This window comes from Zootoca vivipara, chromosome 11 (assembly GCF_965207765.1).
Source record: "Zootoca vivipara chromosome 11, rZooViv2.hap1.1, whole genome shotgun sequence".
NCBI lineage: Eukaryota > Metazoa > Chordata > Lepidosauria > Squamata > Lacertidae > Zootoca > Zootoca vivipara.
In genome coordinates this window covers 27441961-27468755 of record NC_142594.1, presented here as the reverse complement: position 1 = coordinate 27468755, position 26795 = coordinate 27441961, and the positions used below count along the sequence as shown (strand labels likewise).

The window sequence follows — 26795 nt, the reverse complement described above, 5'->3', positions numbered from 1 at the left end:
TTTCTGTCAAACTATAAATCACTTGAGATGATACACAGTGGAGCGATTTGGGAGCGGGGGGGGGGGGGAGCTCACAGCTTCCAGGTAAATTTGTTTATAATTTATAAAAATAATGCCTGCTAAATGTATCAAAGACTTCTATAATCTGGAAGGTAGATTTGCTACCATGTCACTTTAAGGCAGTGTTCTTCAACCCCCTTCAAAAAACCATGCATAAAATATATTATAGAGCATTATACTGAATTACTTACTTTAGACATATTGTTCTGAATGTACTTTTATGCAGTGTCATTTAACCTGACTTTCAGAAGCTGAAATAGGAATTATCAAGGAGTCATTTTTTGTTACCAAGCAGCTCAGTTCAGCCAACCTTCTGCATGTGCCCAATAATTATGATGAACAACCTACAAAGGCATTCCTATCTTTACCTTCCTCATGTTTACTTTTCTGCTGGACAGCAATACCTGACCCTTCTTTTAATACTATTCCCTTTGAATTCAAGAGTCAAATTCTACTTACAAGTCACAGCATTGGCCAATCTTGCTAAAGCAATCTTATTGCTTGAGTTCCACACGTTAAAAATAATTTCAACAAATTTCTAACAAGCAGCTCCAAAGAACTGTAATTTATCTATTTGTGAAAGCCACATTTGGGTTGATCAATTAAGAAAATACAAGAACATTTTTTTAAAAATCATATCGGTTTCATAGTGCTGCCCGCCAACATTTACTGTTGCATAATTGTTTCTTCGAAAATAATACTTCAAGGAGACTAAAATGTAAGAAAAAGAAGGAGGGGGGAAGAGAACCATATGATATTTAATGTATGTGTCCTACCCATCTTTTTCTGTTGGCTTCATCTCCTAAGGTTCTAAAACGTAACCCAACAGAGTGTTTAAAAGCAACCTATGTCATTAAATCAGTTTCTTTTAAGAGACAGCTGTGAAACTTGATTTGTGTTCAACAAATATCGTTTGCCATGTGGATAGCTGCCTAAGAAGGAGCTAGAATAGGGTACTTAATTAAAGCCATATGTCCCCACCAGTTATGTGCCATCTATGAAAGTAGCTAGTCTCCAACAACTTACATATAAAGTAGCAGCTAAACCTTTATTTGGGGAAGAAACAAGTTAGTGGAACCACTGCTAGAAATCTTATCATCTAAGTCAGATACTAGGGTGTCCAGGTATAAAGAGGAAATATATCATTGGGGAATGTTGTGGCTGGTGCAGTTAAGTACTGGACCACCACAGCAAATTCTTACAGGGTTCATAAATCTGGCAGGTTCAAGCCAATGACTTGAAGCCATGAATTGCACCATGTATGCAAGCCTTCAGAGAGCAATCCAAGAAACCTGAACAGGCAGGCTACAGTGTTTGAACGCTCCCCTCTGTCATGACTTGGAGGGGCATGCTGAAGATATATTCTTTACTATGCAAGCTGCAAATTCCTGAGATGCCTCAGAGTTTGGCAAGCCAAAGTCATCATCGTTACACCACAGCCTCGCTATAATTTATTCAGGTTCCGTCCTAATTTTAATGAATATACAAAGAGTGTTCTTGCATGGAGAACAAGGAAAGTTGCATACTGTATAGTCATTTCTATTTAGTACACATAAATTCCTCAAACTTGTCAGATTGTGGTACCCTTTTTCTGATGTACCAAACAGGAAGAAATAGTTCAGGCATTTGAAACTTTTCCACATGGAGAAGACTATTGAATGCAGCCGCATCAAAGAAATTCACATTTCACCAAGTTCATTGATGAATACAGGCACACACTCTTTGCTGGCGATTCATGCAAGCATGGCAGGCCATTGTTTAGTTATTGCATTCATGTGAACTGTCAGCAAAAAAAAAAGTCTGAATAGAACTAGCAGTGTGAGTGTGAATTGGAACCATATCCACACCAAGGAGATGTATTAATTTGATTCAGAACCAATTCAGTCTAGTTTGCACAACCTGAATTACATTAGCAGTTAACATTATAACTTAATGCATCTTAACTATTTTGAACAAATTTGAAAGTCTAATTTAAATCAGTATTGCTGATTTTGTAGGAACCCATATGGGCATAGGTATGAGCAAAACTGAGGGCAAAAGATGTAGTGAGAAAGAGGAATGATCAAACTAAATGAAGAAGGAATGAGGAGGAATGACAGGAGATCTTCTTGGTAACTAAATACTGTTTGCTTTAGTTTCATACAGTACTAATCACTAGAGGCCTGCTGCTTAAGGGTTGAGATGCAATCCATATACAAGGAGTTATGCAAAAACATAAATTAATTGTGAACATGAATGTCTTTTATTGGTTTAGCCTGGCAACCCATTACTAAACTATTTCCAATTGTATATCTGCCTGAGATTCTGTCATGATCCTACTGGAACATAGTGTCACATAGAGGATTTTGGGTTTGTGTCAATTCTACAATCTTGGTTTAACATTTTCTCCTCATCATAGCAGACTTGCAGCCTGGGCATCCCCACCAAAATGCCCCCTATTTCTTTCTTCCATGCTTGGGCCCTACTGAAGTGTGGAACCAACTAATTTTACTGGGCAACTCTCACTCGCAACTCAATTTTCTGATTATACGTTGATGTGTCCATGCACTCACTAATGACAAAAAGCAGATGTCCCTGAGGAGTGAGACTCATAGGGTCAGGAAAATCAGAAAGAAGGCTGGGCTCTTATCCCCATCAGATAATTCTTCCCAAAGAGAGAGGAAACCTGGTGCAAAGGCACCAAAGCAGATCGTAAAAACCAGGAGGGTAGGTGAAAAACTACCAGATCTGAAGCTTACTTCTAAACAAGAGTGAGATTGCAATGGGGAAAATACAACATGAAGCTAATTGGCTTCAATCAACTTTTTTTCCTCAGCATGCAAAAAATCACTGGAACGAAACCCTGGTCAAGGGAAGAGAAAGAGAGAATATTCACTAGAAATGGCATTTAGAGCCAAATAAGATGAATCCTTTTGAAAGAATGTTTGCAAAACAATGGTTTTTTTATCATATTTTTAAAAACTGTCCTCTGAACATGGGGCAAAAACGCGTCTTCTTTTTGTTTCTGTATATAATCAAGTCAAGATTGACTTGTATGGATTTGCTTATTCTTGACATGCATCAAATCACTGATATTTTTTTCAAGAAAGCATGCTTATTATTATTATCATATTTCTCTAAGATGCCAGGTGGTAGTACTTGTAACCACTTGCTGTGGGAGTGAGAAATGGTTTATTTTTATTATTCCTTATTGCAGTACTTCTTTTCCTTTTAAAGGAACAGCAACTTATCTCAAGGTAAATCAGAGGGTCGAATTAAGACTTCAAAAGCAAACATGAAGCTCCTTCAAACAAAACAAAAGAAAACAAAAACCCCAACATCCCACTCCATAATATCTAGTAGAATTTAATTTCTGTTGTGACACATAATGTTCTGAATTGACAACATATTGTCAACAATCTACACTCCATTATGGAAAATGATACTCCCCTCTCAAATGCCTTAGGTGATAGGAAGACAACCCCTAAACCCCAAAAAACCTACTCACCTCCATCAGCGATACAAATGAACGCTGTTACACCCAATCATAGTCTGCCAAAGCGGCAGAAAAAACAGCACAGAAGGGGTTAAAAAGCCAATCTCTGGCTCCCAAAAACAACAACAAAAAGGGATCTGGGTTTTAACAGCGGAGACAAGCTCTAGCGGAGACAAGCTGTAGGAGGAGCGGGAGAACAAATGGGGAAAAACAACAACAACAACAGCACGAATGAGGCGCGTGCTAGCAGTGAGGGCTCTGCGTGTCACGTCTGACACGCGTGTCATAGGTTTGCCATCACTGCGCTATGCTGTACCAAAGGGAATACCACAACCATGTTGGTGGTGCCAATCATGTATTGTTGCTTTTCACATCCAGATATTGCCTCCTCTCCCAGAATGCAAATCAGTAAAGGTGCAAAGATAACTTTATTTTATCACTCTGTATCATTCAGCTAACTCCAGGAGAGGGTTTTGTCTTCAGAGATTTTGAAATCACTTGGCCTGGGTTGAAAGTGTACTGAATATAACCACACTATCGAACACTATACATTTAACACTGGCAGCAATTATTAATACCTGGTGTGGTAAGTATCTTTTCCCAGGGAATCTGTCTGGATGATGGATTAAGTTACATTGTTAAATTCAGCTTCAAACATTATCTCATACAATTAGCCAGACATAATTAGGCGTTAAAGTGAGAGGGTATAATAGTCAATCATGATCTTGTTAATCTTGTGGCCTGTGCTGATTCCCATAAGGTGAAGGCCAAAATGGACTACAGCATTTTTATTTGACTAGTATTTATGAATTCATGTATCATTATCTAAATATTACATTTGATTGAGATCTCATTAAAGGTCTCTCTGTCTCATATCAAAATGTCAATAACCCTCCTAAGATAAGAAATGTCATTGACTAAGCCTGTACTTATTAATCTAATAACTTCAAAAATGATCACAGTTGCCTTTCAGAAAATAATTTCTTCTCATTAGATCCCCATTGTCAAGTTTTTGGTTTTTTTCTCTCTCTTAAAAAATCAGCACCCATTCTTCAAAGGTAGATAATGAAAGGAGAATGTAAATAGTTGGTTCCAGAAAATATCTCAAAGAGTTATATAATACATTGGGGGGGGGGGTTCCCTATAGCTTTTTAACATCACATCGCCAGCTCATATTTTCTTTTCTCTCACTATATATTTTTTTGAAACAAATAATAAAATATGAACTATAAAATGAAAATGAGGATCAAAAGCTGGGTTGTTTCTTTCTCAGAATAGAAATGGTTGGGCTTAGTGGGTAAGTGCTTCCTTTTGGACAGACATGTATTCAACAGTTACTGCTGTAGTTCATAAATGGATAATCTAAAATACCAAGCTAAGATACAAGGCTTCATATGTGCTCCCACACTCACCCATCAGGCTTCATATGTGCTCCCACACTCACCCAGAGCTCTTGAGCAAATTCCCATCAAGGGAATCAAATTCCCATCAAAGGAAGAAGTCTGTCCTTTCATACATTCAGGGGAAACAAAAGATGCCTTGGTATTGCACCATCATAATGGACCAGATGTGCACATGGAATGATCTTCATTCATTCTTTTCATCTTCCTTTCAAATAACTGACACAAAAACCATATTTTTAAATTTGGGTCAGGTACTATGACATGGGTGCACCCTGATCAATTGAAACCAGCATCAAATATTGACGGCAAGTTTTCCCAATATATGTATAGTGTCGCAAGGGGAGAAAATACCTCAAACTGACAATAAGAAAAATCTCTGGAATCACAAACTCATGACGAAATAAAGAAATACCCATGTTCATTTAATTGCCATATTGGCTTTAAAATACCTCCATGATCAGAGCCACTATGCCTCCGAGTACCAGCTGCTGAGGACTAATAAGATGCTGGACTATGCTGGATTTTGGTCTGATCCAGAATAGGGCTCTACTACTTGTGTTATCAGGACACAGGTGGCGCTGTGGTCTAAGCTACAGAGCCTAGGGCTTGCCAATCAGAAGGCTGGCGGTTCGAATCCCTGTGATGGGGTGAGCGCCCGTTGCTTGGTCCCAGCTCCTGTCAACCTAGCAGTTTGAAAGCACGTCAAGTGCAAGTAGATAAATAGGTACCGCTCCGGCGGGAAGGTAAATGGCATTTCCATATGCTGCTCTGGTTCGCCAGAGTCATGCTGGCCACATGACCCGGAAGCTGTACGCTGGCTCCCTCGGCCAGTAAAGCGAGATGAGCACTACAACCCCAGAGTCGTCCGCAAATGGATCTAACGGTCAGGGGTCCCTTTACCCTTTACCTTTACTTGTGTTTTGCTCTTACAACAGGAATACAATATCTGACATGAGGAGCTGTAGAATTCCTTATTTATACTGTGTCTATCAGTACATTAAGGGACACGGGTGGCGCTGTGGTCTAAACCACATAGCCTAGGGCTTGCCGATCCGAAGGTTGGCAGTTCGAATCCCCATGACAGGGTGAGCTCCCATTTTTCAGTCCCAGCTTCTGCCCACCTATGAGTTTGAAAGCACGTCAAGTGCAAGTAGATAAATAGGTACCGCACTGGTGGGAAGGTAAACAGCATTTCTGTGCACTGCTCTAGTTCGCCAGAAGTGGCTTAGTCATGCTGGCCACATGACCCGGAAGCTGTCTGCAGTCAAACGCCGGCTCCCTTGGCCTATAGAGCGAGATGAGCACCGCAACCCCAGAGTCATCCGATTGGACCTACTGGTCAGCGGTACGTTTACCTTTTTTATCACTACATTATGTGCCAAATAAAATCTACCATCAAAGGTTATATGCAATCAAAAACAAAGCGACACACAATACAGACATTCTGGAATTAACCTATACAGTATTGTCCAATATTTAAACAGAAAATCCTTAACAAGACATTCATGGGAGGAAATACTTCACAGTGTTATACTTCAGTGAGTGTTAGAAATAATATTATCAATATGAGAATGTATCACAGTTATGGTAGATTATTATTAATACAGCACCATGATGAACTGTTAATCATTACTTAGTGAATTACAAATCTCGTATAGAGAAAATAATGCCATAAATAATTAACAGTATATATGGACTAACATAACTATAAGCTAATTATACACCGCCTAGCTGACAGTTACATTCATCCAAGCTTTTAGGTCTCTGTATAATTCTGAATTTGCAGTTGAACATTTGCTTTTCTTCATGTAGCTTCAGTATCCCCCTCCCCCACAAAAAATGCAGAGGCACTCCAAAGCAGTATTCTGTAGTGCTGTTTAAATAAAATATTCAACTGCTTAGATCTTGTTCCTATGATCTATGCAGAATGCAAAGATGAGCACAGGGTGACCCCAGGGCTCTCTAAGTCAACAAGCTCAGGAGAGCTCTAAGAATGTGGCTGATTTCATTCTGAAGCAAAGCCCATATGCAAAAAAACAAAACCACAGGAGTATTTGCAAGGAGCAAACCCTTGATGGACCACAGCACTAACACTGGAAATAAGCCTCCGTTTGCTGTTTTAGTGGTAAACATTTGCATGGCTATGACTGGAGATAAGACTCTGCCTGCTGCCTGGTTCCACACAGGGTTCTCTCCCTGCTCTACCTGGAGATGCTTGGGGTTGAACCTTCGGCGTTCTGCACATAAAGAAGATGCTCTACCACTGGCTCTCTAGCCATCTTGGGCTTAGAAGAATACCTTGGTCTATGATATTGAAAACACTAGAGAACAAGGAGAGTCAGCAAGGTAGGGCTCCTACTATTCATTTCACAGTCCATGGCAGCTTCCATTCCAAAACCCGGCCTAAAACCAGACCGGAACAGCTCTAAACAACCAGTTTCGGACAGAAAAGTCTGAAGATGAGATGCAATCATGTGCGCTGACACTGCAGATTCTACCCTTACTTTACACTTCAGCTTGGGAGTCATTTAGCTTACGGGGAGTATTTAAATGTATGGAATAAACAAAATGATCAAGGACCAGCTTCTATCATAGTTTGTTTTTCTGTGAGGACTGAAAACTTGGTGATTACAACAGGGTTTGGGGACACAGGCCTGCAAATATATGTTAAGCTGTTTTTGTTGCTTAAGTTTAGACTTCCAATACATTTTTCAATGCTTTTAAGTGTTGCAGATGCAAATTTTGTTATAATTTATATATTATTATTATTATTAGTCCCTTTGATGGTATTCTGATGTTCAAAGCAGGATATAAGTATTTTGAACAAGTACATAAAAATAGGCTGAAATATAATTTTTAATTATATTTTAGATATAGGCTGATTTTTTTTTAAGGACTAGGTGTACTAAAAGGTTTCCTCTTCCTTGCCTTGTATTTCTTGTTTGTTCTGGGTATCACTTTGATTTACTGCCTTCACGTTTAGATGAGCATCAATTACAAGTCTGCATTGCCATCTTAGTGTCAGAAACACCAGTGTATTTGCTTGTAGTACATGTGGGTGATGGTAATAAATCCTCATCTAATATAAGATTAAGTTATGATCCTAAGTTGTTGTAGCTCAGATTCTTTTCCCATTCTGGAAGAATATATTAAAGTTATGGAATGAAACATGAGGCTAAAAACTTAAGAGGATTGTGAAGGGGAGCTAGACCCATAACAACGCCAAATTTATGATTATGTGAACTAAGCAGTCATTTTTTTCCCTATTGGCAGAATAAGAGGCTCTTAGTGACTGGCTATAGTTGAAGGATATTAAATCAGGACCATGCAAATTTCTATTTGATAGTGCATTTGGATGGTAATATATTAGGTGTTGTAAAAGTACACTTGTCTTTGCCGTAGACCTTTGCTACCATATGATAATAACTTTTAAGAGAATACATACAAATTTCTATTCATCAGCAGTACTACAATGATTTTTTTCTCAATATGCTAGACCAGTTTTTTTAAAAAATAAAAATATATATGTTAAGACTTAAGGCATGCTTCTCAAAGAATCCAGAGAACATTTCTTGTTAACTCTAGTTTTTCTCACTGAATTGTTTCTATGGTTGGTTTATCTTGATTTATAAGCTGTTCTGCCGCCGTATTATCTAACCCCTGTTCATACATGATCTGAAATAAAGTGTCTCTTCACGTGGGGTGGGGTGGGGTTGCTGCCTCCCCTCCTCACAAATAGACAAGGAATTGCAGGTGCCCATTTGTATGTATGGGAAATGCTCCCCGCCTTTGGACGAGTTGGGTCACCACATTCTGCACCAGCTGAACTTTTTAAGTTCAGCCCAAAACTGACTTTTGTAATTAATTGTTACAAGGCATGGCAATAGTCACTAGCTTAAGTGGCTTGGAGAAAGGATTTTAAGGGTTGCGGAAATAAGTTTGTCAATGGATTTCAGCTATCAAAATTATGAGAGTTTTCACAGGCTGTGTACCTCTGGTTACAAAACTGCTAGGAACAAACAAGAGGGAGCTGGTGTAACTAGTACACTCTGGGTTGAGTACTGGATAGATTAGCAAGATATTACAAATGCAAATTCAAAATGCAAATTCAAAAGAATGAGTAAGTAGTATAGCTCTATGAATGGCTGAGAATCCCATAGCTATAATTTCATCCCAAACAAAAGTGGTTCTGTGTTAAATGTATTCTGTATTCTTCACTCATCAATATAATTCTAACAAGATACCTCATTGATCAATCTACTTTAGCACTGTTGACTTCAGTGGTCACCACACTTCCCCCTGCCCCATAGACCACTTGAAATTTGCTGAGGCAAACCGGCAAACCACTTAATTCTTTTTCTGCCTGTTGTCGCAATTGTAATGCATGGAGCTAGGAGCTGCGTGATTTTTAATTGCAATTTTACAGGGATGCTGTGGAACACCTGAATGAATCTTGTGGACCACGGGTGGTCTGTGCACCACCATTTGGGAAGCCCAGTCTATGCTGACTGTCAGGAGCAACTCTTCAAGGTTTCAAACAGGACTTTCCCCCAGTTTTATCTGGAATTGAACCCCGAGACCGTCTACATGCAAAGTATGAGCTCCACCACCGAGTTATGGCCCTCCCCCAGTGCTAACCCTATTTATTTGGTTTCTGTGTCATCCAGAAGATCAGTAATGGATTCAGGGAAGCGATAAATAGATTGCAGCTTTTTTATCAAGTAACGTATGGAAGCAAGCCTAATTCTGTCCATTAAAACAAAAGAATATATTTAAGAAATCTTTTTCAGCAGTGTGCCTTTGAAAGTCTGAATATTTACTAACATGACAGTTAAGAGGTGTTAATGAATGATTCATAGTTTATATTTGTATAGGCACCACTAATTTAGAGCTACAGCTCTTCATATGAGCCATTAGGAACTGTGTGATTATATTGCCCATACATGAACAGGTGGAAGAGCTTGAGAAAATAATTCTATTTTGACTATGTAAATAAATTTATGCAAATTGTTTCATTTATGTATTCCTTTTTCTAGACAAAACTGTATATAAAATAAATTATCTGTGCAGCCATCTCTCACTCTGAGCATCAATTCTGAACAGTGACTTAGAACAGAAAAAAAAACAAAACACAACAAAAACCACAGAAGAATAAGCACAATTCTTACCACTCCAATGGAAAAGTAATTATTGATGATGCTGTAAGGCACTGGGTCTCCTTTTTCATCTTTATCGTTAGGTATGACTTCAAATTTCCACCTGTCAAGCAAGATCTCTGTACTGTTCTCAATATCTTTTAGGATCTTCAGAAGATTCTCGCCTTCATACCCTGCAAAAATGCATACACACCGACTTTTAAACAGGACTGCCTTTGCCCTGCTCGTTTTATTTCCTCACACAAGTTTAAGCACCACAATCTCACCATGCAGCATTTCACAAGAGAAAAAAAATGCATTTAAATCGTGGAAACCCGGGTCAGTTTTAGCATAATATGGAAGTTTCTTCAGCCCTGCAGGGCTGATACCATGCCCGAGCTACCATTTCCTTACAGAACTGGTGCCAACGTCCATTGTCACGTGGCCACGTGGGTCCAGCTCTTGTAGTAATGGAGCCACCAGCCACCCTTTCCTCCTCACAACCTTACCTGTGGTATTATAATGGCCTGGGATCCAAGCGCTGCCTGCATAACATAAAACACAGCACATGACAGCCACCCAGCACAGTTTGGAGACAGTGGCTCCTAGTTTTCTTGACTATTACAGTGCCCGACAGCCATGGTGTGTGAGTGTAGAAGTGACAGCAGCTGCTGAAAGCTATAACAGAGCAGTTGCTATCAGCAACACTATACAAAAACCCAACTCAAACCTGGTGATGGTTTTGCTCCAGGCCAAGGAACTACAAAAACAACTTCAGCTTTCCACCAAACTAATGTAAAATGGCTCACCCTTCTTTCGTGGAACCTAAATTAACAATCACTTACAATTTCTATTTATTGCCTTTATATGTGACTATTCGTCAAGGTGCCCAATAGCATAGCCGAGAACAGTCTAGTTCATCCTGTCATTGGATATACATGCCTGCCAAGTAGACTATTTCTTTCCTAAAGCACCAAAAGGGATTTGGGGCTTTCTACATCCTACATATCAGCTCCTGCATGTCACATGGAAAAACACTTTTAAAAAATAAGAGTGGGTTTCTGATAAGGTACTGAGGTGTGCGATTAGAGGAGGTGAGAGGGAATCAAATAAAGGCTTGAGGGTAAGTTCATGGGTGGTTTTACCCTTCCTGCACATTCCCCAGAACAGCCTAAACCCCCTTGAAGCAGTCTCATGGGCTCAGCACAGAGGTAAGGTAGCACTACGCGCCATCTTCTCCGTAGCCCATAATATTTCATTCTTCTCTGTGGCTGCTCCCATATTGTGGAATTCCTTCCCGAGAGAGGTGAGATTTGTTATCTTTCTGCTAGCAGGCTAAGTCCTTCCTACTAAGTCCTTCCAAAGACAGGCCTTTGGAAGCCAACATGCAGGCAGAGTTGATCACTGGGTTGCTGTCTTGGTAAATTGCATTTCAACAGCTGGTTTTAAACACGGTGCAATGTGTTTTCATTGGGCATTTTGTTTTGTTTTTAAGCAAAGTTTGTTTTTACTGTTTTGTATTTTATAATTGGTATTTTCAAACATAAGCCACCTTAATTCCCAACTTGGGAGGAAGGCAGGGTATAAATATATTAAATAAATTGCCTTTATTAGTTGTAGCTAGCTTTCAAAAGGAGCAAATGCATGTCACTATTAAGCAGAAACGCCTTATTTAATAAGATCAGAGAAAGCTGAGAAGTCTAACCTGAGGAAGATCTTTCCATATAGATTTTATTGTGTCAGTAATCACGCTACTTAAAAGTCCTTCATCAGTTGAGATTTGTTACAAAATTTATGGCTGCAACTATGTGATAACCATCATATGTCTATAGCGTTTGAAAGGTTGCCTTTTTCTTTTTTCTTTTACTATGAGGGCACAAAGCTGTACTGTTTTATTCTGTGAACCGCCCTGAGATGATGAAGGGCGGCATATACATAAATCTAATAAATAAAATGACACATGCTTGTTTGATAAACAGGAGGGGGGGGGAATCAATCCTTTTCCATTCAAAGATAATGAGATCTTATCGTCTTACTATAAGCTAATAAATTAGTACTGCGGAGCAATGCATCCAGTAGCAATGAAGTTGATTCTGTAAAATTGTTACAGGTTTATTTGTTTAATAATTCATAATCCATGCCAGGAGTTTGCACCATTGAGAAGGGAAAATTACTCACCAGCAAACAAATTTGTTGGCCTCCCTTCTGTTCTCCAATCCTATGGAAAAGTTTCAGGAGGGGGGGAAAAATCAGTGTTGTGGCATCAGCTACCAGGGAAAAGGAGGCAAAGAATAGTGAAAAGAAGAGAACTTGAGGGCTAATTGTATTCTTCCCTCCTAAACAGACGGCTTTCTAAGTGGTTAAGTGCGAGTCCAGAGTGGACAGTCCATAAAGAAAGAAGTAACAGAGTTCAATGATGGAGGTCCAAGAAGAGGGACGGTGACAAAATGAATCACCATTGTGCAGACTTGCATTGTTAGGCACACCCCTACTTTCTCCCATTCTGCAGAACATTCCAGACAATCAGAGGAAGCGGAAAGAAGCTCCAAAAGGAAGGAGTCTGCCAGTTAGGCAGCCTATGAAATACACTGATAAATGTTTTCTCCTCTTGCTGGCATATCTACCTGTCTGGCAGAGCAGCTTGATCAGCATACCGGCTTTCACATAAAGCCTGAAAACATAGTCCTTGCATGAAGTGGCTATGCATATATACAGGCAGATTATCTCCCCTCTGGATAAGGGAGGATTAAGGCTTTCAGCGGCTACCAGCCACGATGGCTATGTTCTCCCTGCACAGTTCAAGGCAGGAAGCCTCTCAATACCAGTTGCTTGGAATGGCATGTGCAAAGAGTGCTGTTGCATTCAGATCCTGCTTGCAGGCTTCCCACAGGGATCTGGCTGGCCAACATGAGAACAGGATGCTGCCCTAGATGGGCTTGATGCAGTAGGGTTCTTCTTACAAAGTCCATTCTTTTGTGGAAGAAGGTGAAATATTTACAGTTTGGATTACAATGGGCTTCTGTAAATAAGAGATTAAGAAATACAAGTGGCACATGTGAGCTTTCATCACTCACACATAGAAGGATGTTTATAGCTGATATAGAAATTAAATATTCTTTTTACATGCAGAGAATGCCTGTCAAGATAAGAGATACTTCAGGTGAGATTGGGTGGGTATTTTTGAAGTCATATCAAAGTCCCAGAAAGGTTAGCTTTCATAATTTTGAGTCAGTCTGCCTGTGGAGTACAAAAAAACCCAGAGGGCTACACCTATGAGACTTTCAGGTTAACTGTTAACTCAATACAGTAGAAGACATCTGAAGGCAGCCCTGTTTAGGGAGGCTTTGAATGTTTAATAGATTATTTTATTTTATTTTTCTGTTGGAAGCCACCCAGAGTGGCTGGGGAAACCCAGCCAGGTGGGCGGGGTATAATTAATTAATTAATTAATTAATTAATAATATCATCATCATCAATATACAAGAGCTCTTTGCTGCTGTTGTAGTGAGTTTCAGAAAGAAAGAAAGAAAATGTGGATCAACTACACAGACAGGTGATGATCCTAATTACGACAGAAATCTAGTCATATTTAAGGCCGATTGCAATCGGTGAGACAAGATTATTTTGACTAATGTACCAATGCTTTCAGAATGGCTTAACACAACCAGCTTTTCTTGGATTGGGACCAAAAGTTTACATAGCCTACATTTCCAAAAGGAAAATCATTAAAGAAAAGGTATTTAAGACAGCAACATGAAAGACATAGCTAAAATCTGATCCAACTCTAAGCTTAATGCTAGGACCTCTGATGAAAACTCCAGTTATTATTATTTTTAAATAATGATAATGATAATAATAATACACATTTTTTTGAATAATTTGATTGTACTACAACTGCAATAGTTTGTGATTAAGCCTTTCATGCTAACCAGCAGATTCTGAAAAGAATTCTTTTTTGAGATATTCATATAATTTCCTAGAACACGATCTATAACATTACACAAGTAAAACAGCAAGATGTGGAAGAAAGATATTTGGAACAAGACAGACTAAGAAGAATCATTCAGGCTCTAAGATATGAGTTCAAGACCAGCTGAAGATAACCAAGAGAGAAATATATTTTTCCCATTCAAACTGGATATATCCGTGATCAAAAAGTTACCACAAAATTGGATAAACCTTATTGGTGGGGGCTTTCTTTGCATTGCAGCAAAGATTCTCAATACCAATACTAGTGAAGCTAGAAAAAGACCAAAATATATGTGCATAGGCTGGCGGGATCACATTGAGTACAAAGTTCATGGTGTGAAAGTGTGAACGCTAACCAAGAGTGTCAAAAAGCTACAACCAAACAAAGCTAGTATGCGGGACTTTCAAGCCTTGGACAAAGGAACCAGAGGAAGAGGAAACAGTCCAAATGTAAAAGACACCACTTAGTTAAAGCTATGAACTTGCAGCGGAAGAGTGAAGGTGGGAGAACGAACAAAAAGCTGAAGACTTTTTGGAAGTTGGCATTGAAGACATAGTTAGAGAAAGAGATATGGGTGAAATAATTTTCATTTATCGATGACTGTATTTTTTTTATCCTCATTTGTTTAGGAAGCTCAGAGCAGCTTTCATAAATCTTCCATGCAGGAACTGATCATATTCTCACCGGCTTAACTTCAGCAATGTAAGAGTGTCAGGTGCTCCCTTTGTAATACTAGACACCAAATTTCAAATCTAAGGGATCCAGAAGAGTCTTCTGGAGACTGAAATGTAGGCAAGCTCAATTAAGGCCATTTACAGACTGCTTTGACACCTTAAAGCGGTATAACTTACATAATCACAAGGCCTCCTGTTTCCTTGACAATATCTTTCTCATGGCATCTTGTGTAAGTTTCTACTGTCCTCCCCTTTATACAGTGCTGGATCTAGAAAGAAATGTGTGGGTTTTATTTATTCTTTGCCTCCAGGAATCCTGGTAGATAGCACCAGAAGACTGATTGTCTGAAATCTACTGCAGGATGAGAAAAGAAGGAAAGAACTAAACAACAAACAAACATCCAATATATTAGCATTGCATGATTTGAGACTTGGTATTTAACATTCATGAACAAAAAATAGCACTAAACTTTGGATCATTTTTTTCAGGAAGGCCAGGAGCAAAGAAACAAGCTTTTGTTTCTAAATTGTGGGGCACGGGGGGAAACAATGCTTTATATTATGTTCAATCCTGCTTTAAAAGGTAAAAAATAATTGCTATTTAGAAGTTTCATGATTATAAACTCATAGAAATTGCTAACTTCCTGTTAGCCCTGTGAAGGTTTGGAGCCGCCAGCTCAATCCCTGACCTCTCCATATTCATCCAGTATAGTACGGAGCCTGTACAGAAGATTGGATGAATATACAGAGACGGAACCAAAAGCCTTGGTCCACAAGTTCACTCTCCCTAATATGTTATCAGCACAGGTTGCACTGACATCACTACAGAATAATATCACTCATTCCTCTGCCATTCTGATTTTATGGGTTTGTCTTACATGCAGTAGTATAAGTGCTGACATGCAGCTGTGAAACCAAGTGAGATCTTGTGCTCAGAAAGTGGGGCAAAGTCAGGTTACTTTTATTCCAGTTCCCGGGGACACTCCACTCCCAAACTTCTAACAATGACTGCAGAAGAAGATGCAAGGCATTGTTGGCTGTATGTTAAAAGGATGGAGAAATTGGCTTGGTTTGGTAGCTGACTGCCACATTCTGGACCACTACATGAAGTGAAACACAAGTTATCTTTTGAAATTGACACTACTCCAAATATCGCAATGCAACTTTGCAAGCAAAAAAACGCTTACGCAAAAGCAAAGGTGTGGCCAAAATGATTCTATCACTGAAAACCATGTACAAAAAATAAAATGCATTACATTAGAGAAAGGTGATCTTTAAAAGCGTGCATATTAGGCAAACTGGCAAACCAAAAGGAGCATACAGTGGGCTAAATTCACAGAAAAAGACACATGAACTTTCACATGGAGCTTTTTCGTTAACAAAAAATCAAACTGATGTGGAAAAAGGGAGGACTGAACTTGAGACTGAAAAGTGAGAGAAACCGAAATTGGCGGATCTGTCTATTCCTAGCTTTCCCTACCCCTCCTACCAGAGTAGAACAATGTTTATTGGCTGACATGACTGTGATGTTCAGGCACTGAGAAGGAAACATCAAGGTGACAATGCTAAATGCAACCAGAACTGCCATGTTTAAACCAATGAGCCACTGCCTGATTGCATTGCTTTGGAGGAAAAAATATATATTCCATACCCTTAAAACACAAACGGTGGTTAAAGAACTGCATGCAAGATACCTTTACAAAGGAAATTCATTCTACATATTAGCAAGTGAAATAATGTTTTATTTACCTCCTCCCCATCTCAGACACCTGGCTAAGTCATTCCCAGTTCCAAGGGGAAGAATAGCAACTGGAGGGTGCTTAATCAAATTTGCTTTTTCTGTGGATAAAAGAAGTAGATACTGTTAAATGGTAAAAAGCAGATGAGCCAATGTATAGATCAAGCAAGTATTTAATTGCATAAATATTGTGGTCAGATAATGTTTTGACTCAACCATTAGGCCGTATTACTGAAGGAAAAAAGCAGCCTTCCAAATTAAATGAGTTATCATTTTTCCTGCAACTGCCATTCTCATACATTATTCCATTATTTATTATTTTAGACACTTTTGGCATATAGCCTATTAGCCACTGACTAGCTGCCAGTGCTTCATATTTCAGTGGGAGAATCAAACAGTTCTAGAGCTCTGGCACTTTCTGACTCATATTCGAAAAGAAGCAAAGAAGATAATATTTCAACTTTTTTGTTCAAAGTGGCCATCTTTTGATAATTGCTATTCTCTATAAGGTAATTATTGAACAGATCAACCCAATATGTTTATTTTATATTTCATAAAATCTATATACCATTTGATTGTTAAAGAAAAACACCTCTAAACTGTTCCATATATGTTCCATATCCAACTTTAAAAAGAAAACGCTTCCTTTCTGAAGTGAGTAATTAGAGAGTATCCCCCCCCCCCGCCTATACACACTGTTCAGGTGTGCTTTCATGGGGTTGCAGCGAATACTACTCCTACTCAGAGTAGACCCATTGAAGTGAATGACATGGCTAACTTGGGTTCATTCATTTCAATAGGTCTGTGCCAAGTTGGCTACTCAAGTTGGCTACAACCTACTGTCTATTCCAAAGGTCAAAGTGATTGAATGGGAGTTCTAAGTTGCTTCAAGAATCTGCTTTCTTAGAACATTCCATAGGTGGACCTTCTCTACAAAAACTTTATATAGAAGGTCAGTGGCAGCATCAGAAACCCTGAAATGAACAGCTCAATAAAATTAATCTCTCTGTGTGTGGAGGGGGAGGCATTCAAGATTCTGGCTAAAATGGGGACTTTCAGACCTGTCGGGAAAGCTGTATTGATGGTTCCCACAACAGGACACAAATAACTGACCCTAATGGTCTTACTGATTATGAGCCAGCTTCCAGTGTTCCTGTGACATAGAAAAAGAGTACTCCTATACTTCTTCATATTAAGAGAGCCAATTTTAATGAGGCATATGCTCTAATACTGCCCAAAGTCCAGTGTAATGAAAGAGGATCAGCACTAAAATGAGATATTCTCTATAAACAATATGTGAAAATGGTTAGAGAGCTTAAGTTAGAACTTCAACTGCCTCTTTCAAAAATTCCCCAAACACTCCTAACCAACTTCCTTTCTGCAGCCTCCCCTCTTTTGATTACTTTAGCAAGGAGCAGAGGAAGTTTCCCTACCTCTGATGAATCCCAAGACTCAAGGGTACATAAAGCTCAAATCGCAGACCTTTGATAAAGGTTCAAAAAATATAGTTCATCGCTCAAAAATGGCACGTTACCTATGCAGTCCAAAATCCACCCCACAGTTCCATCTCCACCACATGCTAATACTCGAAAGTCAGCCACATCTCGGAAAAAATTCAACCTGAAAGAGAAAGGACGTGTGTGAAGTTATGACCCACAACCTTGTTCTCTCAATGCTCTGTGGACAGAATACTTGCACAGCAGTTACCTCTGCTCAGCTTGCAAGCACTGGCTTCATGATGAATATAATTCTCAGATACAACGGGCTATGCTATAAGGGAACCAGTCATAAGATGCTAATTACTGCAAAGTGATCCAATAAAATTAGTTTCATTATAACATGCAGTTTATTATGGTGAGCAGTAAAATATTCATCTCCTGGGAACTATATTTTAATGTATGAAGATTAACTAGCATGTAGATGCCAAGTAGCTGTAAAGAACATCGTTTTTCAGAGAGGGATCTATGCAACCTATGGCTGACTTGCAAGAGTTTTCAAATGATTTCTAAAGCCAAATAAAAACAAATGGAACACAAGCCCCCTTCACGTTACTCACAAGCTGTGCTGTTGTCCTCAACTTAGGAGCTCCTGGCCCTGAGCCTGGCACAAGCAGCACCCTGGGTGTAGGCTTCCAAGTAACCAGAACACCAACATGACTCAGTGCTCTGAAAACATGGAAGTCTACATGCAAGCAGATACTCACCCGAAGGCTTTTTTTCAGCATACAACTATATGCTAATACAGTCGTACCTTGGAAGTTGAACAGCTTAGTTCCCAAACGTTTTGGCTCCCGAACATCGCAAACCCAGAAATCCGCTCCACCGCACGGTGGGGAGGAGTTGCGGTGGATCGCGTGACCGCCCCCTCCCCTCCGGGGGGCGGGGACTTGTTCCACGCCGCCCGGGGGGGGGTCCCAGCCACGTCATCCGTCAGCCAATCTGCTGGCCGGGGGCGTGGCCGGGCCCCGTTTAATCAGCCGCGCGAGCCGAGAGGCTCCCTCTTGGCTCGCGCTCTTGATCTCCCACCCTCTTGCAGGTTTTGTCTTTATTGACCTTGCTATGGACCTCGGTTGGTCGCCGTCGAGGGGCCTGGTAGGAATTTTTCCACTTGGCAAATTGGCTCAGGCCATTTAGTTTTCACCTACCGCGTAGCAATCATCACAACTTTATAAGGTTTTGCGGTTAGGCATTGGGTGACCTCCTGGTGGGGAGGGGAGGCCTGGCCATCGCCTGCCCCTCCATGTGTAGGTGTATTCCATTAAAGGAATCTGGGGGTGTGGATCTTGTCCGAAGCCAGGGCGGGGCTAGGGCCATGCCACAACCCTTCCGGAAATCCTGGGGTGAGCTCGAGTTGGTTTGCATCGATGGGGCTCACCCTACCAGTGGTTTACCCTACCAGACTACCTGCACAACGGGCAGGAGTTAGATATAGCCCGGTCTACTCAATGCCTATAGGGACCCAGGTGGCGCTGTGGGTTAAACCACAGAGTCTAGGGCTTGCTGATCAGAAGGTCGGCAGTTTGAATCCCTGCAACGGGGTGAACTCCCGTTGCTCGGTCCCAGCTCCTGCCCACCTAGCAGTTCGAAAGCACATCAAAGTGCAAGTAGATAAATAGGGACCGCTCCGGCGGGGAGGTAAACAGCATTTCTGTGTGCTGCTCTGGTTCGCCAGAAGCAGCTTTGTCATGCTGGCCACATGATCCGGAAGCTGTCTGAGGACAAACGCCGGCTCCCTCGGCCTATAGAGCGAGATGAGCGCCGCAACCCCAGAGTCAGACACGACTGGACCCGATGGTCAGGGGCCTCTTTACCTTTACTCAATGCCTAAGCCAATACCGCTCACATTCAGTAATCAAAAAAGTTGTGGCCTAAATTTGCCCCATAACATTAACCTTATCTCCTGTGTCCTAGTGTTTTATTCCTCCTTGAGGGGGTGGTTGCGGGATCTTGACACGCAAATGACTGTTCCGGTTTGCGAACTATTTTTGGAAGTCAAACATCCGACGGCTTCTGCGGCTTCTGATTGGCTGCAGGAGCTTCCTGCCAGCCAGTCAGAAGCCACGCTTTGGTTTTTGACCGTTTTGGAAGTCGAACGGACTTCCGGAACGGATTCTGTTCGACTTCCAAGGTACCACTGTACTTGGAGATCTGTAGACTGGACCAGGCAGTGCATGCAATGGAACATTATCCTGCTTCTGAGTCATAACCATTTTGTCTCCACATTAGGAACATAGGGGCCTTTGTGGGCTATATAGTGAAGTTACATTAACTTAATTAACAAAATGAGCAATGCTTTCAAAAATGCTTAAAATGTATGGGAAATAGCCGCACTAGAAAAGTTAATCAACAAAATTTAATTTGCACGAGGACAAAGGATGTCTTCAACTCATTGTGGTTCCCCCTTTATCACACACAGAGCACAAGAAGGCAATGACCTACCCCCCCCCAACAGAATATGAATCAATATTGCTAATCTGACCCAAGCACCACCACCTCATGCATGCAAACAAACCACACTGCAACCAGCCAGGCACTGGGCCCTCCAAACTATTGCAATGCCAATGTAAATGAATAAATGTGCAATAAAGGGCATGCCCACCTGATGCTGACATGATACCCTACACAAACACAATGCACTAGAACAAAAGAACATTACCCTCCCATCTCTATTCCCCAATTGCATGATGTCTTTGACAATAGTGTTTCATACAAAACATAAGCAAACTGTGAAAAAGACTCTTATGAATCAAAAATGGAGATGCTATATGCACTTTTCCTTGTTCATTTGGTTGTATTGTAACATGAGAAAATCTTTAATAAAAACTAATTAAAAGAATTATTACAGCAGATTACTTGGATGATAAAGTTCCAAGCTGAAATGTAGATCAGCAATTCATTTGTTATTCAAAAATGCACATGTGTAACCACACAAGATACACACATGTATATATATCTGAACTACTGGTATATTGTGTGTTTCCATCAATAAATTTCACGAGTGCCTAGTATGCTCATAAAATAGAGATGACAGATACAGTGAAAGAAAAATAAATTACTTCTGTTAAATAAACTGTTGGTTTTTTGGGTGAAATTACTTGGGCTGTACACATTCTAAGTGAAACACACTTGATAAGTTACATAAGTTTCCAGTTCTGCACCATTTATTATCTGTTAATGACAAACACAATAGAACATGGAAAGAAATCAGTATCAATGACAGGAGGAATAATGAGAGGTAACATCACTACTCATTCTGAAGAGAGAAACTAGCTATGAACATGATATAGGCCAGCACCTGCTCAGCCATAATTTACTGACAATATTTTTGCAGGCATAAACTAGAAATAGATACATTTCAAGGACAAATGTATTTATACTGGCCATAGCTTACAAATTTATGAAGAAATGCATGTCGCAGGCTTAAGAAGATAATTGTTGAAATAGTAGTAGTGAGGTGGACTGTGAACAATTTTTATAATATGGGCCCTAATCAATACTTGAATTCCAATTTTCAGGGAAGTTCATCCCTGGTTGAATAAGGACAGGGGTCAGCAAATTTTTTGTAGCTTGGGCTGGTTCATGGTCCTGCAGACGCCACAGTGGGCTGGAGAGAGTGAGAGAGAGAGAGAGTGTGTGTGTGTGTGTGTATGCACAAACACTGTTTCTGGCACGGAGGAGGTGTGTGCAGCTTCCCATTGGCTGCAGGAGCTTCCTGCAGCCAATGGGAAGCTGGCCAGCGTCGCGGAAGATGGTCCTCGCTCTGCTCAGCGCTGGTTTAGCACGGCACACGGGAGCTGACCGAGCAGGCGGCGGGGGTCCATGGGCTGGTTAAATAACCCCCATGGGCCATAGGTTGCCAACCCCTGAATAAGGAGAACATTTTACAAGCAATGAAGAAAAGAGATATTTAATTTAAAAGTAGCAGTTATACTTGTTCATAATAAGGAAATGGTTGGTTGGTTGCTTAGCCACATGTGCTAACCTCTAGTGCACGTGTTGAACCTGTGCTTTGTAACCTGATTTATGTACCACTCTGACATATGCATTAAAGCCTTGAGCAGAAATGGTGTCAAGAGTAACCATTCTTCATCCAAGGCAATACACAGCATGAAAAGGTCAGTAGATTCACAAAGGAAAAGACAGGACCCAAATAAGCAACTTAATGTTGCAATCTTGTGTATCTTTCCCAGTGGACAGAAATAAGCTTTGAATGATAAAACTTAATTTGCACAAATATAGCATTCTTAATAAGTTAACACAGATGCAACAACGAAGGATCCAATTGCCAGATTTTAAAGCGGCATGATTTAGACATTTCAAGCATAGACATTTCAAGAGCGGACTATGGAATCTTTCTAGGAAAAATGGTGGCCTCTCCACCAGTTGCACAACTGTTGTTTACTTAGAAGGCGAATAATGACTGAATTTCAGATGCTTCAGCATAATTAAATCTACAGTAGCAGTTGTTGACAGAGCTGGATGGCTCCTATAGAGAGACATAACCACTGAACAGTGAAACTCGTTTCAGGGTAAAAACAAGTGCTCATTACAAATTGTGCAGTGTATCAGAATGGCAATTTTCACATCACCTTGTTAACTGTGGCTCTTTATAAATATACTGCACTTTTCATATTTAGGCTCAGCTGTTGAGCCTGCATTGTTTCTCCAATTTACACTACTTTTCTCATTACTAATTTTCAAATATCAACTCAGAATATTAACTGAAGGGTTCATTTTGGCCTCACAAATTCTCAAACTTACAAAGTGTGCATACTAAAAGCATGGCTTTTTCTTTTTTCTTTTTACTGGAAGACTGGAAAGTACTGAATGCATTGCCCTTTATTTTCCCTGAATGACCCAGGAAAGTAGAGACCTACTAGCCTTTCTGTCTTAGGCAAAGCATTAATAAGCCCCCCAAAGAGAGTTTAATACACATGACCTGCTCAACAGCAAGATGCAGAAGACAAACCTCACTCACCTCCACTGGCAGCACACTTATTTATTTATTTGCTGCCTTTATATGCCACCTTTTTGTCCAAGGAGCTCAAGGTGGCTTAAATGGTTCTGCCTCCTCATTTATTCCCCATAACAACCCTGTGAGGTAGGTCAGGCTGAGAGGAGTGACTGGCCCAAGGCCATCCAGTAAGCTTCATAGCACAGTGGGGATTTGAACTCTGCTCTCTTGGTCCTTGCCCAACATTCTAATCATTATACCACACTAGTTCTCACTATAGGTAAAAAGGGTAAAGGTAAAGGACCCATAGTCCAATCAAAGACAACTATGCGGTGTGGCACTCACCTCACTTTTCGGGCTGAGGGAGCTGGCAGACAGCTTTCCGGGTCATGTGGCCAGCATGACTAAACCGCTTCTAGTGCAACGGGACACCACGACAGAAACCAGAGCACACGGAAACACTGTTTACCTTCCTGCCACAGCAGTACCTATTTATCTACTTGCCCTACTGTGCTTTCAAACTGCTAGGCTGGCAGGAGCTGGGACAGAGCAATGGGAGCTCACCCCGTCGTGCAGATTTGAACCGCCAACCTTCCAATCAGCAAGCCCAAGAGGCTCGGTAGTTTAGACCACAGTGCCACGCACTTGCTATAGCTCTCAGTATACCACACTGTAACTCCTCCTCTGTGCAGGGCCGGCCCTACGGCCAGGCTGGGTGGTGCAGGCCGCCAGGCCGCCAGGGGGGCGCTGTTCTGCGCTCACCCGCCAGCCGTGCAGAGAAATGTGGCAGGGGGGGCGCCAGAGGGATCGTCGCACCACGGCGCCCGGGCGCCCGACATGCTTAAGACAGCCCTGCCTCTGTGCCATGCAAGTTACACTCTGGATCATTGATAATAATTTCTGAGACATGCTGGCCAAATACTGACAATCAACTCATCTAGTGGAAGTGTTTCTAGCCACAGATTTGCTTGGTCATCTGGACTGACACACTTTGAAGGTTAGAATTAGCACCTTGAATTACCTTTGGAAACTTACGGGAATCCAGCAGAGCTGTTTCAACACAAGAAAAAGACGTGATCATTGCAGCCAATGCTTGTGTGTGCTGAAGATGTCTCCGAGAGGTCTCTGAGGGTGGTCCCATGACAGGCATTGTTTGGAGCTGCCAAAACACCAAACTGTGTTTCTCAGCCAGGCTCCAAAGGGACAGCACTTTTACTGGCAGGGAAGCAGCTAGCAGGTGTAGGGCAAAGGCACAGTTGTGTATGAAAGTGGCACCCACCCTTTGACTTATTATTTGCAAGATGGTTCCCACTGAACTGAGCAGATTTGCAACACATCCTGCAAAAAGATATTTGTGTACAGCTAGAAGAACAACAGAATTGCAGATATGGATATTTATTGGAAACTGAGAATTATATTAATTTTTGTAAGATTTTTTTTAAAAAAAAACAACAACCCATGAAATATTGGCTAGATAATTAGTCAGAAATTTCTTGAAGTCACTTCCCTAACTTTTCTAAGACAAGTTGGACTTTAAACACAGTTTCTTAAATGCAGAAACCGAGAATGGGAAAGTGCTTCAAATTTTAGTCTTCGCTGCACACTGCCCTCTTGTGGCTGTACGCTACACCTTATCCTTGCAAACCTTTTAAAAAATATATTCACAGTGTAATCCTGCACACATCTACTCAGAAGTAAGGCCCACAAAGTGCAGTGGGGAGTATACTTAAGTCACCTGGGTGACAGAACAAGCTGCTATTTCATGTGGTTGCCACTCCACAACATAAACTTATTCCACGTAATGCATCTCAGTAATCCTGAGGAATTTCTTTGGCTTCTGTGGGGCTGTCATTTTATAGTAAGAGCTTCAGACATGCTGTATGGTGTGTGGGTGGGTGTTGGTGTTTTAAAGAGCAAGAACCAATATCTTCAATTTAGCCTTGAAGTAAATTAGAAACCAGTAATGAGTGAGGTTACAGGGAACCAGACAGAGGGCCTTCTTGGTAGTGGCACCCGCCCTGTGGAACGCCCTCCCAGCAGATGTCAAGGCAATAAGCAACTATTTTAATTTTAAAAGACAACTGAAGGCGGCCCTGTTTATTGAAGTTTTTAATGTTTGATGCTGTACTGTTTTTAATATTCGGTTGGAAGCCGCCCAGAGTAGCTGGGGCAATCCAGCTAGATTGGCAGGGTATAAATAATAAAGTATTATTATTATTATTATTATTATTATTATTATTATTATGCAGTATTTTGTCATGTTGGGACTTATATGCCCCTGGGAGCTAACACCTGCCCATCAAACTAGATGTTGGGCCACTTAAAGTTTCTGAACTGCTTTCAAGGGCAGCTCTGCCTGTAACACAGTAGAGTAGTCCAGACAAGTAACCATCGGGGGAAGCACCACAGCGGCAAGATCTCTGTTTTCTAGGAAAGATGCAGATGAGCCTGAGAAGAGGTGCTCATGCCCACAGCAGCCCTCACTAGAGAAGCCAGGAGACATGGTTCTTCAATGGACTATAACTCAGTCACCTCCCCAGCTATAGGACCACTCACCTTCCATCAATGGGAATCAGGGAAACTCAGTCAATAAAAGAGACATTTGCCCAGGAAGTAAGATGCTAAGAAACAATGAGAGGCAGGGTAATGGAAGGAGAAGGAATAGAGAAGCAAGAAGAATAGAGGGGTAGAAGGCATAGATTTCAAAAAGAGCCAATCGACTGATGTGGGGGGAATTCAGGGTACAGGAAAAAGGTGATCTGCATGCTGATAAAGTAAAAGAATTAGACAGGGAAAGGAACTATGAGTTAGTGAAATTTAAGGACAAATTGCAACTTTCACACAAGTTATGGGTGTCATCGCTCTCCATGCATTGCTTCTGCAGTTAAATTTATGCTGCCAATACACTGAAAATAATATGCTGCATTTATCCCCCCCCCGCAAAAAAAGCTAATGTTTGATTTGATGACATTTAGGATGACACTTACCCTGGCATTGGCCCATTTCCAGCAAGGCTGTAAACTTGACGAGGATTCAAAAGATACTGGAATTTTCTGTAAATTCTGCATGGGGGGGGAGAGAAGAGAAATATTTAGCAAGCCCTATTAGCTAGTCAATTGGTAATCCTAAATTAAACCAAGATATTTGAGTTAAACAAAATCTTGCCCACCTGAGCTGCATCAACTAGTGTGTGTTTGTTTAACCTTTATGATTGCATATAAGAATATTATAATGCATGAAAACAGAAAAAAGATACGTAGCTGCATGCCTTATTTAAGTCGCACCCTCTTGTAAGTTGGCCACATCCGAACAGCCTGATCATTTATCAAATGTTTATTAATGCCAGTCAAATCCTTGGGAAACCAAACTCTTGCACTATTCTTGGCCTGGACGTGATCCAAAGGAAGGGGGAAGTCAGTGCAGGGTGACTGGGTTTGTCTCGTGGATGGATGAAATACTACAATGACGATGACTAAACTAGACTTCTGACAGGTGGATATGCTTGGGGTTTTAACAGGACTGAACTTTTCCACAAATAATCAGTGCTTTCCCTGTCTTCTATTGGAGTAAGAAAAGGGTTGCTATGCTAAGCTAATCTATTTAATAAAGTCTTCCAAAGAGAGAAACATTTATTTGGAAGTACCTGCAAGACAACTAGAGTGGAAGGTCCATCCCGATTCTTATGCAACCTGCCATTTTTGTGGCATTACAACCTTGACCTGTCAGTCACAACATAACTCTCTCTCTCTCTCTCTCTCTCTCTCTCTCTCTCTCTCTCTCTCTCTCTCTCTCTCTCTCTGCCCTCCCCCCAAGCTGGCATCTACCTTAGAGTTTGGAGACATAAATTTAACTCTTACAAAGCTGTCCTCCTTTCACTAAACACTGGA

At 40.8% G+C, this 26795-nt stretch overlaps 1 protein-coding gene across 2 annotated transcripts in view; it reads right to left on the bottom strand.

The window, feature by feature from the left end:
• Positions 1–26795, bottom strand: part of DGKB (diacylglycerol kinase beta) — a 217910-nt gene that overhangs the window by 132200 nt on the left and 58915 nt on the right. For both annotated transcript variants that reach the window (XM_088654314.1, XM_088654315.1), the window contains 4 exons: positions 25896–25970; positions 17990–18075; positions 16467–16556; positions 10107–10267 (listed from right to left, as the gene is read on the bottom strand). In XM_088654314.1, coding sequence (XP_088510440.1) covers positions 10107–10267; positions 16467–16556; positions 17990–18075; positions 25896–25970 — 412 coding nt within the window. The remainder of the gene's footprint in view (positions 1–10106; positions 10268–16466; positions 16557–17989; positions 18076–25895; positions 25971–26795) is intronic.